The following is a 14,006-nucleotide window of genomic DNA, read 5'->3' as shown; positions in this document are numbered from 1 at the left end:
ACCTACTATATGACTGGCATATGCCTTTTTTATTTTTTTATTTTTAGAGACAGAGTCTCACTCTGTCATTCAGGCTGGAGTGCAGTGGTGCGATCATAGATAACTGCAGCCTCGAACTTCTGGGCTCAAGCGATTTTTCAGCCTCAGCCTCCTAAGTAGCTGGGACTACAGGGCACACATCACCACTCTTGGGTAATTTTTAAATTTTTTGTAGAGACAGGGTCTCACTGTGTTACCCAGGTTGGTCTCAAATTTCTAGGCTCAAGTGATCCTCCTGCCTCAGCCTCCTAAAATGCTGATATTACGAGCATGAGCCACCGCACCCAGCCAGCATATACAATTATATACATTACCTCATTCCTTATTTACATATGAAGGATGTATTATCATTCTACTTTGACAGAAGTTGGTGCTCAGGGAAGTCCAATAACTTGTCCAAAGCACACAGCTGGTATGTGAGAGAGTCAGCATTCAAACCCAGGCCACACTCAAAGCTGCAAGCTCTTTCCTTATGCTATACCATCTCTAGATCTTTGCATTTATTTTTTGATATTTGAAAACAGTATTTATGAAGATTCCCTAAGGGATATTCCAATTATCATCCATGTGTTCATTCTAATTCCAGCCACAGTTTAAGCTGGAGGCAGAAAGAACAGGGGCTTGGATGGCTCACGCAAAGAGTTTTGTCCACTGAGGGGTGTTCAATGTTAGGCCTGTGAGTTATGCCCCCTCACTGGGGCCACCATGTGAACCAAGATATGGATCTCACCTCTACATCTGGGGTGAAACTTGGCCTGTGGACCCAACCTTCCTCACTCTGATGTTTGGCTCTAAAGCAACCTCTGCAGTCCCTGGAAGGCTGGTATGTGTCAAATAAGAATGGTGCCAATTCCACTTTCCCCCTTCCTCTTGGCAGCCAGGAAGCTCAGAGGCAGTTTCCATGCTCGATTCCACATAGATGTGCTTTCTTTTCATCAGGGCACTTGCATGCCCCCTAGTTTTCTCTGCCCTGTTTCTCTGAGTTGTTCATGGTATTGCATTTGCCTTTTTAAGGTAAATTCCCTCAGTACTGTTTTCAGAAAAAGGCACCAAGCATCATTTCAGGAGAGAGATGAATGTGATTGGTTGGCTACCAAAATCCATTTGGGGGATCCTGAATGTTCTGAGTGGCTATCCACCCTGGTCACATGACAGGACCATGGCCAGCTGTGGCAGCCAGACCATCCTGGAGACTTTGGCTCTGTTCAGTGAGTGGCAGAAGGAATGGCTGGAATGACACTGAGGCCTGGCCAATGATGAAACAGGTGTCTGGCTGTGCATTCAAATCCATCCCTGGCACTTCCTTGCTCCTGCGACCTAGGGCAAGTGTCCCCGCCTCTCCAAGCACCAATGCCCCCATTTGTTAGACAGAGACCATCATAAAGCAGAAACCCCCTCTTGAGAGTATCTGTAATCACTGAGAGCATAAACAGTGGAGTCGGATGACCTGCATTCGAATTCGGGCTCCACTCCCTCCTGGCTCTGTGACTTTGGGCCAATTACTTAATCTCTCTGTGCCCCAGTCCCTTCATTTGCAAAACGCTGGCAATAACACTACCTAACATGCAGCACCACCAAGCACTAGCAATTGTAATGAACTTTCCACTGAGACACACATGGAATAAACGCATCTCCCCTCGGGCCATCCCTCAAGGACGCTCCCTCCCCAGTGCTGCTGGGGGCAGACAGGAAGATGCCAGTGCCGGTGCACAGCAGGGATGAGCTGAAGGCCTGGGGTGGGGGGCCCAGCAGTCCTACCTTTAAACAGCGGGGCAGGCGGAGGAGGGGGTTCACGCCGACTTTCAAATAGAGAAAATCCAAGGGCAGGAGGCTGAGCAGGTCCATCTGAAATCCCCATGGGACACCACGGGGGTAAAACCGGGTGACCCCAGGGTTGAGGGTGAGGGGAGAGGCGGAGTCTCTCCCTTCCGTGGAAAGGTGAGGTTAGAATGCCCCAGGAGAGCTTCAAACTAGAGGGCAGAAGGTGTCCCACCAACAAGCCTTCGTTTGCTTCAAAGCCCATGTTGCCAGCCCCAAAGGCAGTTTCATTATCCCCGATAGTGGCTGCTGTGCCATACAGTAGGAGCGGGAGTGGTATAGACACAATGAAAGGTGGCTTCTGGCCAGGTGCGATGGCTTATGCCTGTAATCCCAGCACTTTGGGAGGCCAAGGCGGGCAGATCACTTGAGATCAGGAGTTTGAGACCAAACTGCCCAACACAGTGAAACTCTGTCTCTTCTAAAAATACAAAAATTAGCTGGGTGTGGTGGTGCACACCTGTAATCCCAGAACCTAGGGAGGCTGAGGCAGGAGGAGCGCTTGAACCAGGAGGCAGAGGTTGCAGTGAGCTGAGATCACACCACTGAACTCTAGCCTGGGAGACAGAGTTAGACTCTGTCTCAAAAAAAAAAAAAGAAAAAGAAAAAAGAAAGGTAGCTTCTGGGGCCACCCAGCCCGTGCTGGTCTCCTGGGGCTTGTGGCTTGGAGGACACTCCCACAGGGACCAGCATCTCTCCGTGTGGCAGAAACCACATCTCATGAGCCCCCCAGGGCCCTCTGAGGCTCCCCCTTCTGAAACTTGCGTTCCCGGCACTCACCTTGAAGCGGCGAGACTTCAGGTAGTTATTTCGCATGTCCTTTTTGTCCGTCTGAAAGAAAGGGAATAATGATGGTGAAATGGCCTTAGAGCTTAATCCCTCACCCTGTGGGGAGCAATTGTGAAATTTCCCGAAGAACCCCACCCTCAAATGAGCATAACAGCTCGAGGACCCTCTGAGCCTTGGTGAAAGCCTTGAGTTTTATAGGTGGAGAGGCCCGGCCCTCAGGGAGGAGAGATTTGTTCTGGTCACCTAGCTAGATCCTGATTTCTTGGGTGGAAATCGAGGACATTAAGCTTATTCTCTCTGTCTACTGGTCTTACCTGGGCCATTTGCACATCTGTTTTCTGAGGAATTGGTAACCACTTTGATCAGGCCAGAAAAGAAGTTCTCCAAGGAAGTCTCTTTACTTTTTACTTTACTCCCTTTAAATCTCTCCAAGGAAAATTGTTGAGAGGCAAAACCTCAGCTCGTCTGCACACAGCAAAACAGGCATTGCCGGGGTGGAATTTTGGAAAGTGACCCACACTGGAGACAGGGACTGTGTCTCCTGTTCCTGAGAAGTCACAGTCAGGGCCTCAGTTTCCTCCCTAGTAAGGCGGGGGTGGTGCGCGGGGCTGGACCAGAGGCCAGGGTCTCAAACTGGCCCAAGTAGGAGAGCATCAGTGTGTTCTTTGCAGGACCCTTGGGAGAAGTCAATTGCCAGCAGTTACCTGTGCTGAGCGCCCTGCATGCATCGTTTCAACCAATCCTCATGGCAACACTGGGAGGTGGAAGCTATTACTATCCCCATTCTACAGATGAGGAAACAGACGCGATTCAGCTAGCTGTGGTGGAGGTGGGATTCAAACCAGGTACATCGTCACTAAAGACCATTCTCTGGACCACTTCTCTATCTTTGATTCCGTCAAGTGGTCCAGGAACTATTTCACCTATGAGCAATATGTGATGTGTGTAATTTGAACATATCAAAGGCGTGCAAAATAAACAACCATGCTGTTGAACAAGCACTGCAGCCGTTCTTGAGATTTCGTTATTTACTTATTTTGTCATCTATGACAGCATCAGGGGTCAGTGCCCTGAAGGCTCTGGCTGAGCGGTCTGCCCGCGGTCATCCCAACACCACCTGCCTGTGACTCACAATGATGTCCCCGCCTCTGACAAACTGCAGGCGTATCTGGAACACGGTGATGTCCAGGAAGTAGATGAGGTCACACAGGTAATCCATCAGCAGCCAGAGGTGGATGTTGTCCGGGGTCTGGTAGGGGAAGGCCCAGCGCACGGGAATCAGCCAACAGTTCCAATTCCAGGCCATCACCACGAAGAACAGCCACAGGATATACATCAGGTCTGTGGGGAAGATGGACGGGGCCGCTGGAGTATCAGCCAGGCAAGGTTCTTCACCAGTTGAATCAGGTGGGGCTTTGTTCTTTCTACATTTCCACACTTTCCGTCAACTACTACATGTGGCACTTTTGTAAGAGTGTGTGTGTGTATATGTGTGTATATATATACATGTATATGTGTGTATATATGAATATATGTATATATGTGGGTATATATATGTGTGTATATATATGTGTGTGTATATATATGTGCGTATATATATGTATATATAACTTTCTGCTTTAGGAGCCAGGCACAGTGGCTCATGCCTGTAATCCCAGCACTTTGGGAGGCCCAGGTGGGAGGATTGCTTGAGCCCAGGAGTTTAAGACCAGCCTGGACAACATAGCAAGACCCTATCTCTACTTTAAAAAAAAAAAACAACTATCTGCTTTAAAAATAAATCACTGATAAGCCCTAATAAATCAAATACTCTCAGGAGGGAATATGCTGGTATTATAAGATAATAGGCAGCCAACTAGAAAACTTTCATTCTTCTTTAATTGTTTTCATTCTCCTTTAATTTTTTCCCAAAATGTATTTTCTGCCTTAGTAAATACAGAATAATAAATAATGCATGAAGGATGGACAGACAGGTGAATGCATGCATGGATGGATGGGTATTCCAGATCATTTGGTTGGCTATTTGTTTATTTGTTTATTATTTTTGTAGAGATGAGGTCTCACTATGTTGCCCAGGCTGATCTTGAACTCCTGGGCTCAAGCAATTCTTTCACTACAGCCTCTCACAGTGCCAGGATTACAGGTTTGAGCCACTGCACGCAGCTCACCAGGTCATTTGAGAAATCCAGTGGACACCAGGGTTGAAGTCCTGTCCCCCAAATGTGTGACCTTGAGAAAGTCCCTCTCTGGCACCTGCCCTCTTCTGAGAAATCACAGGAAAAGATCAGATAAGAAAGGCAGGGAGTCCGCTGTGAACTCTAAAGTGCTACGCACGTATGAAGTGGTGTTATTTCTGAGGAATATGAAGTGGGCTTAAAGGGAAGCAATAGGAATTCACACTCCTGCCCTTTTTCTGTTCAGAGCAGGAAAAGGCCAGCATGACTAGAGTGAAAAAAGGACTTGGCCAAGAGTCAGGAGTCCTGGGTCTGCACTAAGTAGTTGCATCTTTACCCTTGCTGACTTCTTTGTGCCTTAGTTTCCTCATCTGTAAGATGGGTGTGATCTTATGTTCCTATTCCAGGGACTTTTGTTGTTGTTGTTTTTAAGACAGAGTCTCACTCTTTCACCTAGGTTGGAGTGCAATGGTGTGATCTTGGCTCAGTGCAATCTCCACCTCCTCGGTTCAAATGATTCTCCTGCTTCAGCCTCCTGAGTAGCTGGGATTACAGGTGTGCACCACCACACCCAGCTAATTTTTGTGTCTTTAATAGAGGCAGGGTTTCATCATGTTGGCCAGGCTGGGTTTATTTTGAGAATCAGGCAAGAAACTGTGGAATGGTTTTGAAAAGTATGAAAGGTCATGAACCCAGGTCGTTTGTGACTTCCCATCCCACCTCTTGAATCCCCTGACCCTCTTCCCATCCCGCTCCCACTCTCCTGCCCTCTCATGTTACACAGTGGGAACACCCATTCCCCAGGACTCACTGGTCAGTGGGTCAATGCTCTGGGGAAACTGGTACTTCTTCCAGGGGCGGCGTTTGAACTTGCAGCAGAGCATGTCGCAATAGTGCTCCTCTTCCACTGGCTCGGCTTCTGCGGGCTTCGTGGCTGGAGCTGACTCTGGGGCTTTCTTGGCTGGGGCTGTGGGATGACATTGGTGACTATCTGAACCAACCCTGAGGCCCACATAGAGGATGCAGAGAGAAGGATCCCAACTGCAGACCCTGGATCCAGAGCTGAGGGGACCCTGGCACCATTATGCAAGCTGCTGCAAGCTCTGTGTGCAGAATCCAAGTCGCTCTCCTGGAGTGAACTCCACAACTCCCTCCTCAACAGTAACAGCAACCCGGGTGGCCACCCAGAAACTCTTACCAACTACCAAGCTGGAACTGCTTCTCAGAAGCTGACCCAAACGAGTTGTTTCTGGGCCAGTTGGATGTTTCAGTGTCTGCTTGTGTGTCTATGCATAGACCCCCTTAGTTCCCTCTGATGAGATGGAGGCATTTTGTACCCAGTGTTTCCAGTACCCATGGTTGGAATGCTGAAGGGCCTAACAAAATCAGGGAAGTATTGCTCCAGGTTTCTGAGATGGAATCTCAGCTCCTTCATCTCTAAAAACAGAGACCAGATGGGATCACAGCCTCCCTGTGTATCTATGATGATACTTTTGGTGACCCAGGGATTGGCTCTTATAGGTTCAATATGGCTATGTTTTCTAGCTTCAAGACTGTGACATCAGGCTCTGCATGGCCTGTTGTGGGCACCATGATTTCCAAGATACAGCCTTCCTCTGGAAAGATCTAAAATATCTCCCTGACAAGAGATCATGTGTCTTACTTCCTCCCAATACCTTGAAAGAAAAGAAACATTCGGATAGCGTCAATAAGAACTTTCAAGGCACTGACATCTCTGAAAAATAAGACTGCCTAGTTCCAGAGCAGGCTGTGCACACAATCTGAGTGTAAGACCATAAGATACATTTTGGGCGGCACCACCCACCTACCAGTAGGAAAGGGATGGAAGGGTCAAGGAAGGCACTTCCCCATGGGAGAGAGGGCCGAGTGCAAGTGGATTGTTGGCCAGAACTTTGATCTTCCCACTCTTGGGTACCTATCTCAACCTACGGACCCCAAATCCAGAGAGTGGGGATCTGGGCTTCTCTCATGGACCTCAACCATTTTCTTGGGGCCACCCTCGCCATGAGTTGACAGGGGATTTTGGAGGCCCCACCCCATCCCCGGCCAAGTAGGCCCCCTCCAGCTCCAGACTCACAGGGCTTGGGGCTCTCCTCATCAGAGGTGACGTCAGGGTCGATGAGTTTCTCCTTCACTTTCTCTGTCCGCTCCTTGAAGAGCTTCACCAGCTCCTGGAGCCGGTCGTTGATGATGGCGCTATTTGTGCTGGCCGCGGAGGCCACACGGTCCTGGCCGCTGTGGGAACATCACCCAAAGCTGAGCAGGCTGAGCCGGGAGGGACCCCTGCGCCCCCAGGCCAGAGCTGTGCAGCGTCTGTGTCCCACCTTCTGGCAGAGCCTGAAGGAGGTAAGTCCTGCCCCCGTCTCCTTCTGACATCAGAAACCACAGACCCACTGTAATCTCCTAGGAGGAAATTCAGTCCGGGAATAATGCCCAGGTGTTCTGGCCCAGCTTTTGGAAAATGTACCATGTAGGCTCTGATTCAGATGGGCAGTTCTGGAAAACGCGTGACTCCACTTGTAATTTAGGAGAAGACTCTTGGAACTCAGTTTAGAGTTCAGCAAAATTGGGCTGTTCATCCCAGTGCAGGGTTCACATGAGATACGTGTCCAGGGGCAGAACAGAGAGGGAGCAGGCCTACTTTTTTAGGCTTAGGATATAACTGCTGGAAAAAGCAGTGCAGATACATTCTATATCCCTTTAACTTACAGGAATTAAAGTTTCTGCACTGTCAGCAAGAGAGAGAGTGAGAAACAGAGAGAGACAGAGAATGAATGAGTCTGCCTAGCATTCAGCTTAGTGTGGGGTGTGTGCCCTGGGTGCACTGAAGCAGGCCTGTGAATGTGCTTTCTTTCCTCTGAGTGGCCTCACTGAGATCATCTTGCTGAGATATCTTTTTTATCTTTTTTTTTTCATACATTAAGACACAGAAACTGCAGTCGACTACTCTTTTTGAGCTCAACTGAGGAAGCAGGGCTGGAGAAAACAAGTGTGTGGCTCTTTTTTTTTTTTTTTTTTTGAGATGAAGTTTCATTCTTGTCACCCAGCTGGAGTGCAATGGTACGATCTCGGCTCATTCAACATTCACCTCCTGGGTTCAAGCAATTCTCTTGCCTCAACCTCCTGAGTAGCTGGGATTACAGGCACAAGCCACCATGTCTGGCTAATTTTTGTAGTTTTAGTAGAGACGGGGTTTCACCATGTTGGCCAGGCTGGTCTCGAACTCCCGACCTCAGGTGATCCACCTGCCTCGGCCTCCCAAAGTGCTGGGATTACAGGCATGAGCTACTGTGCCCGGCCAAGTGTGGGGCTTCTAATGAGAGCTGGCATACAGGTGTGGTGGGGACATGAGCTGCTCCCCTACACTCATTCTCTCCTGTGGTGCACACTCACTGGGATACAGCCACCCAGCCAGGGACCACGTGCCAGGCTCTCACTATTGGAATGTGAGCTCTCAGGCACAATACATGCAACTAGGGGCCTCCTTGCTGAAGACAGGCCTGGAGTTCTCCCTTTCTAGTGGTGACCAGTGGGATATGGGAAGGTACATGGAGAAAGTGGCAGAGCACTGTCATCTGGGTCCCTAAATGATTGCATGGAGCAGAACCTTCTGCAGACCTGATGCATGCAACTAGTGAGATGACGATGGCATATATGATACATCGTGTTCCTTAAGCCACTGAGCCTTTGAGGTCCATTTGTTACAGCAGCCTAGCCTGCCTAGCTAATACATGGGTCTCCAAGTTGACCTCCTTAAGACTTTTCAAGAATAGGTTTTCTCATTTTACCTCATTTCTGCCTTCGTTTCTGATATTAAACCCTACCTCTACCCCTACCCTACCTCATAAAATGTGAGTCCACTGCATGCTACAGTGGGCAACTGGACTGAGGTTGGGGTTGGGACTTCTTCTTGCTTATCTTTTCTAACTTTCCACAGCTCTGTTAAGCACAAACTGCATAAAATTGTAGATAGAAAAAAAGACTGGAAGGAGGAAGGAATGCCTGCTGTCTCCTGTGGCTCATCCAGGAGTCATGGCCAAGGACTGTGATGGGGATTCCAGGCAGAGCCCAGGGCTGGGGCATTCGCCATCCATCAGAGCTTCTCAGATCCTTCAGGAAGACACCTCCCACTGGCCCAGCCCTGGGGACAGTTCGATCTCTGAGACCCAGGTCCCAGTGCCATCGCAGTGCTTTCTGTCTTTCTTTATTTTTCTTTTCTTTTTTTTTTTTTTTTATGGAGTCTCGCTCTTGTCACCCAGGCTGGAGTGCAGAAGTGAGATCTCAACTCACTGCAACCTCTACCTCCTGGGTTCAAGCAATTCTCCTGTCTTAGCCTCCCAAGTAGCTGGGACTACAGGCACGTGCCACCACGCTTGGCTAATTTTTGTATTTTTAGTAGAGACAGGGTTTCACCATATTGGTCAGGCTAGTCTCGAACTCCTGACATCAGGTGATCTGCCCACCTCAGCCTCCCAAAGTGCTGAGATTATAGGCGTGAGCTACCGCGCCCGGCTGTCATCACAGTGGTTTCTAAACATTGTTCTGCAGGCCAGCCGCACCACATCCCCTGGGGAGTTCGGAAAATGTGGACTGATCCAGTGCAGCCAGATAGGGCCAGGGAATCTTTTTGTTTGTTTGTTTTTTCACAAACTCCCCAGGGCAGAACCCACTGGAGATCCTGGTGGTCCTCCCTGTCCCCACTGACCTTTCACAATTCAGCAGCAGGAGCCCTGCTGGCAGCTCCCCTCAGCCTCTCCTTCACAAGGGGACCTCTGCCTAGAGATCCCTCCCTCTCTGAGCGCTGCTGGCCGTGGACACAGCTGGGCCCAGAGGTTGAGCCCACTGGATTTTACAGGACTCCTGGGCCAGCCAGAAGCAGCCTGGGCAGGAGATCGATCCTGACTTACTGCTGGGAAGCCACTGGCAAAGTCTGCCTTATAGTGGAAGGTTCTAAAAGCATCCACACTAGCCCCCCCACATCCCCCACCCTCCCCCAAGTCTTTCAACTTTCTGAGACCCCAGAGGGGTCTCACTCAGTGTCCTTTGGGGTGGTGGGGTCCGACCAGGCAACCACTGGGGACTCGGCTGGTGACAACGCCTTAAGCTCTTCAGCCTCATCATCCTCAGAGGGCAGCTTCTTCCTGCAAAGACACAGATGTAGAAGGGGCCTTCAGCAAGGGCAGAGGCCCCAGGGAGAAGTGTCATGACTTTGATCCCTAAAGATCACCTAGAGCCAATTCCCAGATAGAGGATGGGGGTGGAGCATGAACTTCTGAGTCCTCATTTCTCTGGAGGGAGGGAAAAAGGCAGAAGAGAGGGGCATAGCCACTCTCTAAACCTCAGTCTTCCCATCTGTTAAATGGCTTGGCCTAAAGGTAACATCATTGACTTGGTATTGCACCCCAGTCCTGCCTCTTACCAGTGTGTGGCCTCAGCAAATTACTAAAATACTCTGAGTTACCTCAGTTTCCCCCTCTGTAAAATGGGATTAAATCTACCCAAGTAAATGAGATTCTTACCACTTAGTTCTCAGCTTAAACTTCCTTCCCCCATCCTGCTCCCAGTCTAAAGTCACCCACCTCATTCCCCTCTACTCTCTATCACACCACCTTTTCAGCTATCAGAGAAGCCGTGGAATCCAGTCTCCAGCTTACGGTGTGACCTTGGGTAAGTCCCATCCCCTCCTGAGCCCCAGGCTCCCTATCTGAAGAATGAGGACTAAATGATCCCAGGGTTCTCCATCAGTCAGGAAGTCCAAGTCTGCCATGGAGTGCTGCATTCTGGAGCCATTAGTGTCTTGGTTAGTGGTGTCCAGATCTGTCCTGAATTTCAGAGACAAGAAGGTTCTCACACAACCTGCCTCTTACCTGACATCAGCAGGTTTGAGCCTGGGCGTCTGACTAGGTGGAAGAGGTGCCTCTGATACTATTTTACATTGGCATCTTAGGGGCCAACTCTCTGGATTTTCCCACCCTCTACCCCAGCAGTGAGAATGAATTGGTTTCCTGAGGAACGCAAAAGCCTGGGAAAGAGGAAAAAAGATCAAGAGAGACAAATTCCTTAATACCACCAAGAAAGCAAGCTCCACTGTTAGAGAAAGAATCCTGTTTAAGATAGAGTAGAACTAGCTGATGTAGAAACACAAAGATTGCGTCTGGAGGACGCTGCCCAGGCCAATATCTACCAATAGGAAGAGCATTTCCTACGTCCATGAATGAAGTCCTGGTAGAGAAGAATGGTCATTCTTAATGACTTCCGTTCGCATTTAAAACACAGAAGGCTGAGTGTTAGCACACAAAACCAAGAGTCTGGGGACATGGGTATGCATGTCACACATGAAAGCATATGTGTTGTTGACTCATCAGGATGAGCATCAGTCAGTCAGTAGCATGAAGATGAGAGTTCAGGACTTGATATGGTCTGGCTTTGTGACCCCACCAAATCTCATGTTGAATTGTAACCCCCAGTGTTGGAGGTAGGGCTTGGCGGAGGTGATTAGATCATAGGGGTGGAGTTCTCGTGAATGGTTTAGCACCATCCCCCCTTGGTACTGTATAGTGAGTGAATTCTCACGAGATCTGATTGTTAAAAAGTGTGTGGCACCTCTCTACTCTCTCAGTCCTGCTTCTGCCATGTGAGAGCCTGTTCCTTTTGCCTTCCACCATGAGTGCAAGCTCCCTGAGGCCTCCCCAGAAGTAGATACTGCCATGCTGCCTGTACGCTCTGCGGAACAATGAGCCAATTAAACCTCTTTTATTTATTTATTTATTTACTTACTTACTTACTTATTTATTTGAGACAGAGTCTTGCTCTGTCAACCAGGCTGGAGTGCAGTGGTGCGATCTCGGCTCACTGCAACCTCCGCCTCTGCCTCCCGGGTTCAAGCAATTCTCCTGCCTCAGCCTCTCGAGTAGCTGAGATTACAGGCACGCACCACCACGTCCAGCTAATTTTGTATTTTTAGTAGAGACGGGGTTTCACCATGTTGGCCAGACTGGTCTCAAACTCCTGACCTCAGGTGATCCGCCTGCCTTGGCCTCCCAAACTGCTGGGATTACAGGCATGAGCTACTGCGCCCGGCCATGATTACTTGACCAGGGCCTTCACTTCCGTGAGGTTTGATCAGAAATGGAATCCACAGGCAAGGAGCTTCACCTTGGGACCAAGCCTGACAAGGATCTTCAGTGATTAATCTGCAATTCCCAGCAGAAGCTGAAAACTCCAGCCAGTCCCCAAATTCCACCCTTTCCCCAGCTGGAGTCAGAGGAAGCCGCCCTCGGGTTCCTTCTCTGGGAACACAGCCTGGGGCCAAGCCCTGAGCTGCCCAAACCTGCTGACATCTGCACATCTTCCCAAGAAGCTCACGTCAGCAGAGGTTCCTACTCCAGCCCCTGAGGGCCAATCACAGAGTTGGGCAGGAGGACACTGGGGACAGGGGTCACTGAAGCCATCACCGGGCAGACGCAACACTCCACTGGGACCCAAACCTGAGTCTGCCAGGGATCCAGGCCAGCGCTCTTCCCCAGCCTCACCACCTTGACTCCGGATTCCACCACTAGGGTTTCTACGGGGATACAGAGGGAGGGATGTGTGGCATCCACCTTGATTCCAGAAGGCTCTGAAATGATCCTGTTGCTTTCTGCCAACTCACCTAGGATGGCAAAACTCATGGATTCACTTTTTTCACACTGTAATTAACAAGAACAGCCCCACACAAGAAGACTGGGGCCAAAAATCCCATTGCTGGGACCCAACGTCAGTCCTCCTGTGCCCAGCACAGGGCATTCTCCTGAGCCTAGAAAGTGCACACTGCCACCGGACACTGCGGCTTATGCCCGTAATCCCAACTTTGGGAGGCCGAGGCGGGCTGATCACCTGAGGTCAGGAGTTCAAGACCAGCCTGGCCAACATGGTGAAACCCTGTCTCTACTAAAAATACAAAAATTAGCCAGGCATGGTGGTGGGCACCTATAATCCCAGCTACTTGGGAGGCTGAGGTAGGAGAATCACTTAAATTCGAGAGTCAGAGATTATAGTGAGCTGAGAACATGCCATTGCATTCCCGCCTGGGCAACAGGCAACAAGAGCGAAACTCCATCGAAAAAAAACAAAACAAAACAAAAAAAACCACGAAAGTGCAAGCTGCCCCAGAGAAGCCAGAATGAGGGCCTAAGCTGGCAGCTCCTGGTCCCCCAGCACTGCCTGTGTCTGGCCCTGTGCTCAGTACCTTAGGGTGCAGTAGCCTGTTAAATTCTCACAATTCTAGTAACCAGGTGGTATTTCTTTCCTCATCTTACATGAGGAAAGTGGAGGCCTAGGGAGGTTAAATGACCTGCCTTAAGACCCACTTACAAGTGGTGCTCTGGGATTCATTCCAAGCGATGGCCTGAAGCTGGAAAGAGGGCCTTGCCCAAGCTCCTCTGTGGCTTTTTGGCCCTCGTCAGTTGCTCCCAATGTTCATTCTGTCCCCGCTCAGAGTCAGCCCCACTGGCCTCGGCCTCCACAGAGAGGCAGGCCTCAGAACTCTCACCTCTCAGGGGTGGGCTCAGGCAGAGGTTTCCCGCCCCGTTTCTCATAGTCACATTCAACCTGGCACTTGCTTGTTTATTTGGTTACTTGTTCATTGTCTATCTTGGCCCCTCTAGAATGTCAGCCCCATGAGGGCAGGCCCCTGCCAGGCTTCTCCCTCATGTATTCCCAGCATCCAGGGCAGAGTTCAGCACATACAGATGTTCAGTACGTGCTTGTGAATGCACGAATGACAGGGACAAGAGGAGCCTCACAGACTCAGCTCACAAGCAGAAGTACAGAGGCTTGGATTTCAGCCCCACATGATCTTGGTCCCTTCTCTCCCCTAAATATGCCACCCCCTACCCAACCCAGCCTGCGTCGTTTCCCTGCCCACATAAAGGGAACAGGGGTAAATAGAGCAGACGTCTACAAGTGGAGCCATTTCTGGATTCCCTAATGGGCTTTGTACATAATTCAGTGAACTAAACATAAGAACTGATGAAGTTGTGAGCTGTACTCCCAGGCCCAGTGAAACTGTGTCTCTTTTCTCTACGTTAAGACCTCACAGCCCTCAGTTTGCTACACCTAGCCATCTCCATTCTGACAGGCTTCTGACCTCAGCTGAGCAATTACTCAGGAGCTCATGGATGAGAG

The 14,006-nt window shown here is 49.8% G+C and overlaps 1 protein-coding gene across 1 annotated transcript in view; it reads right to left on the bottom strand.

The window, feature by feature from the left end:
- Positions 1 to 14,006, bottom strand: part of CNGB1 (cyclic nucleotide gated channel subunit beta 1) — an 83,944-nt gene that overhangs the window by 30,097 nt on the left and 39,841 nt on the right. The window contains exons 17-22 of the mRNA XM_021932041.2: positions 9,875 to 9,982; positions 6,919 to 7,076; positions 5,632 to 5,787; positions 3,779 to 3,987; positions 2,638 to 2,688; positions 1,798 to 1,884 (exon numbers count right to left, since the gene is read on the bottom strand). Coding sequence (XP_021787733.2) covers positions 1,798 to 1,884; positions 2,638 to 2,688; positions 3,779 to 3,987; positions 5,632 to 5,787; positions 6,919 to 7,076; positions 9,875 to 9,982 — 769 coding nt within the window. The remainder of the gene's footprint in view (positions 1 to 1,797; positions 1,885 to 2,637; positions 2,689 to 3,778; positions 3,988 to 5,631; positions 5,788 to 6,918; positions 7,077 to 9,874; positions 9,983 to 14,006) is intronic.

Source organism: Papio anubis, chromosome 18 (genome assembly GCF_008728515.1).
Source record: "Papio anubis isolate 15944 chromosome 18, Panubis1.0, whole genome shotgun sequence".
Taxonomy (NCBI): Eukaryota; Metazoa; Chordata; class Mammalia; order Primates; family Cercopithecidae; genus Papio; species Papio anubis.
The sequence above is the reverse complement of the archived record's forward strand: the minus strand, read 5'-3'. Positions and strand labels throughout refer to the sequence as shown.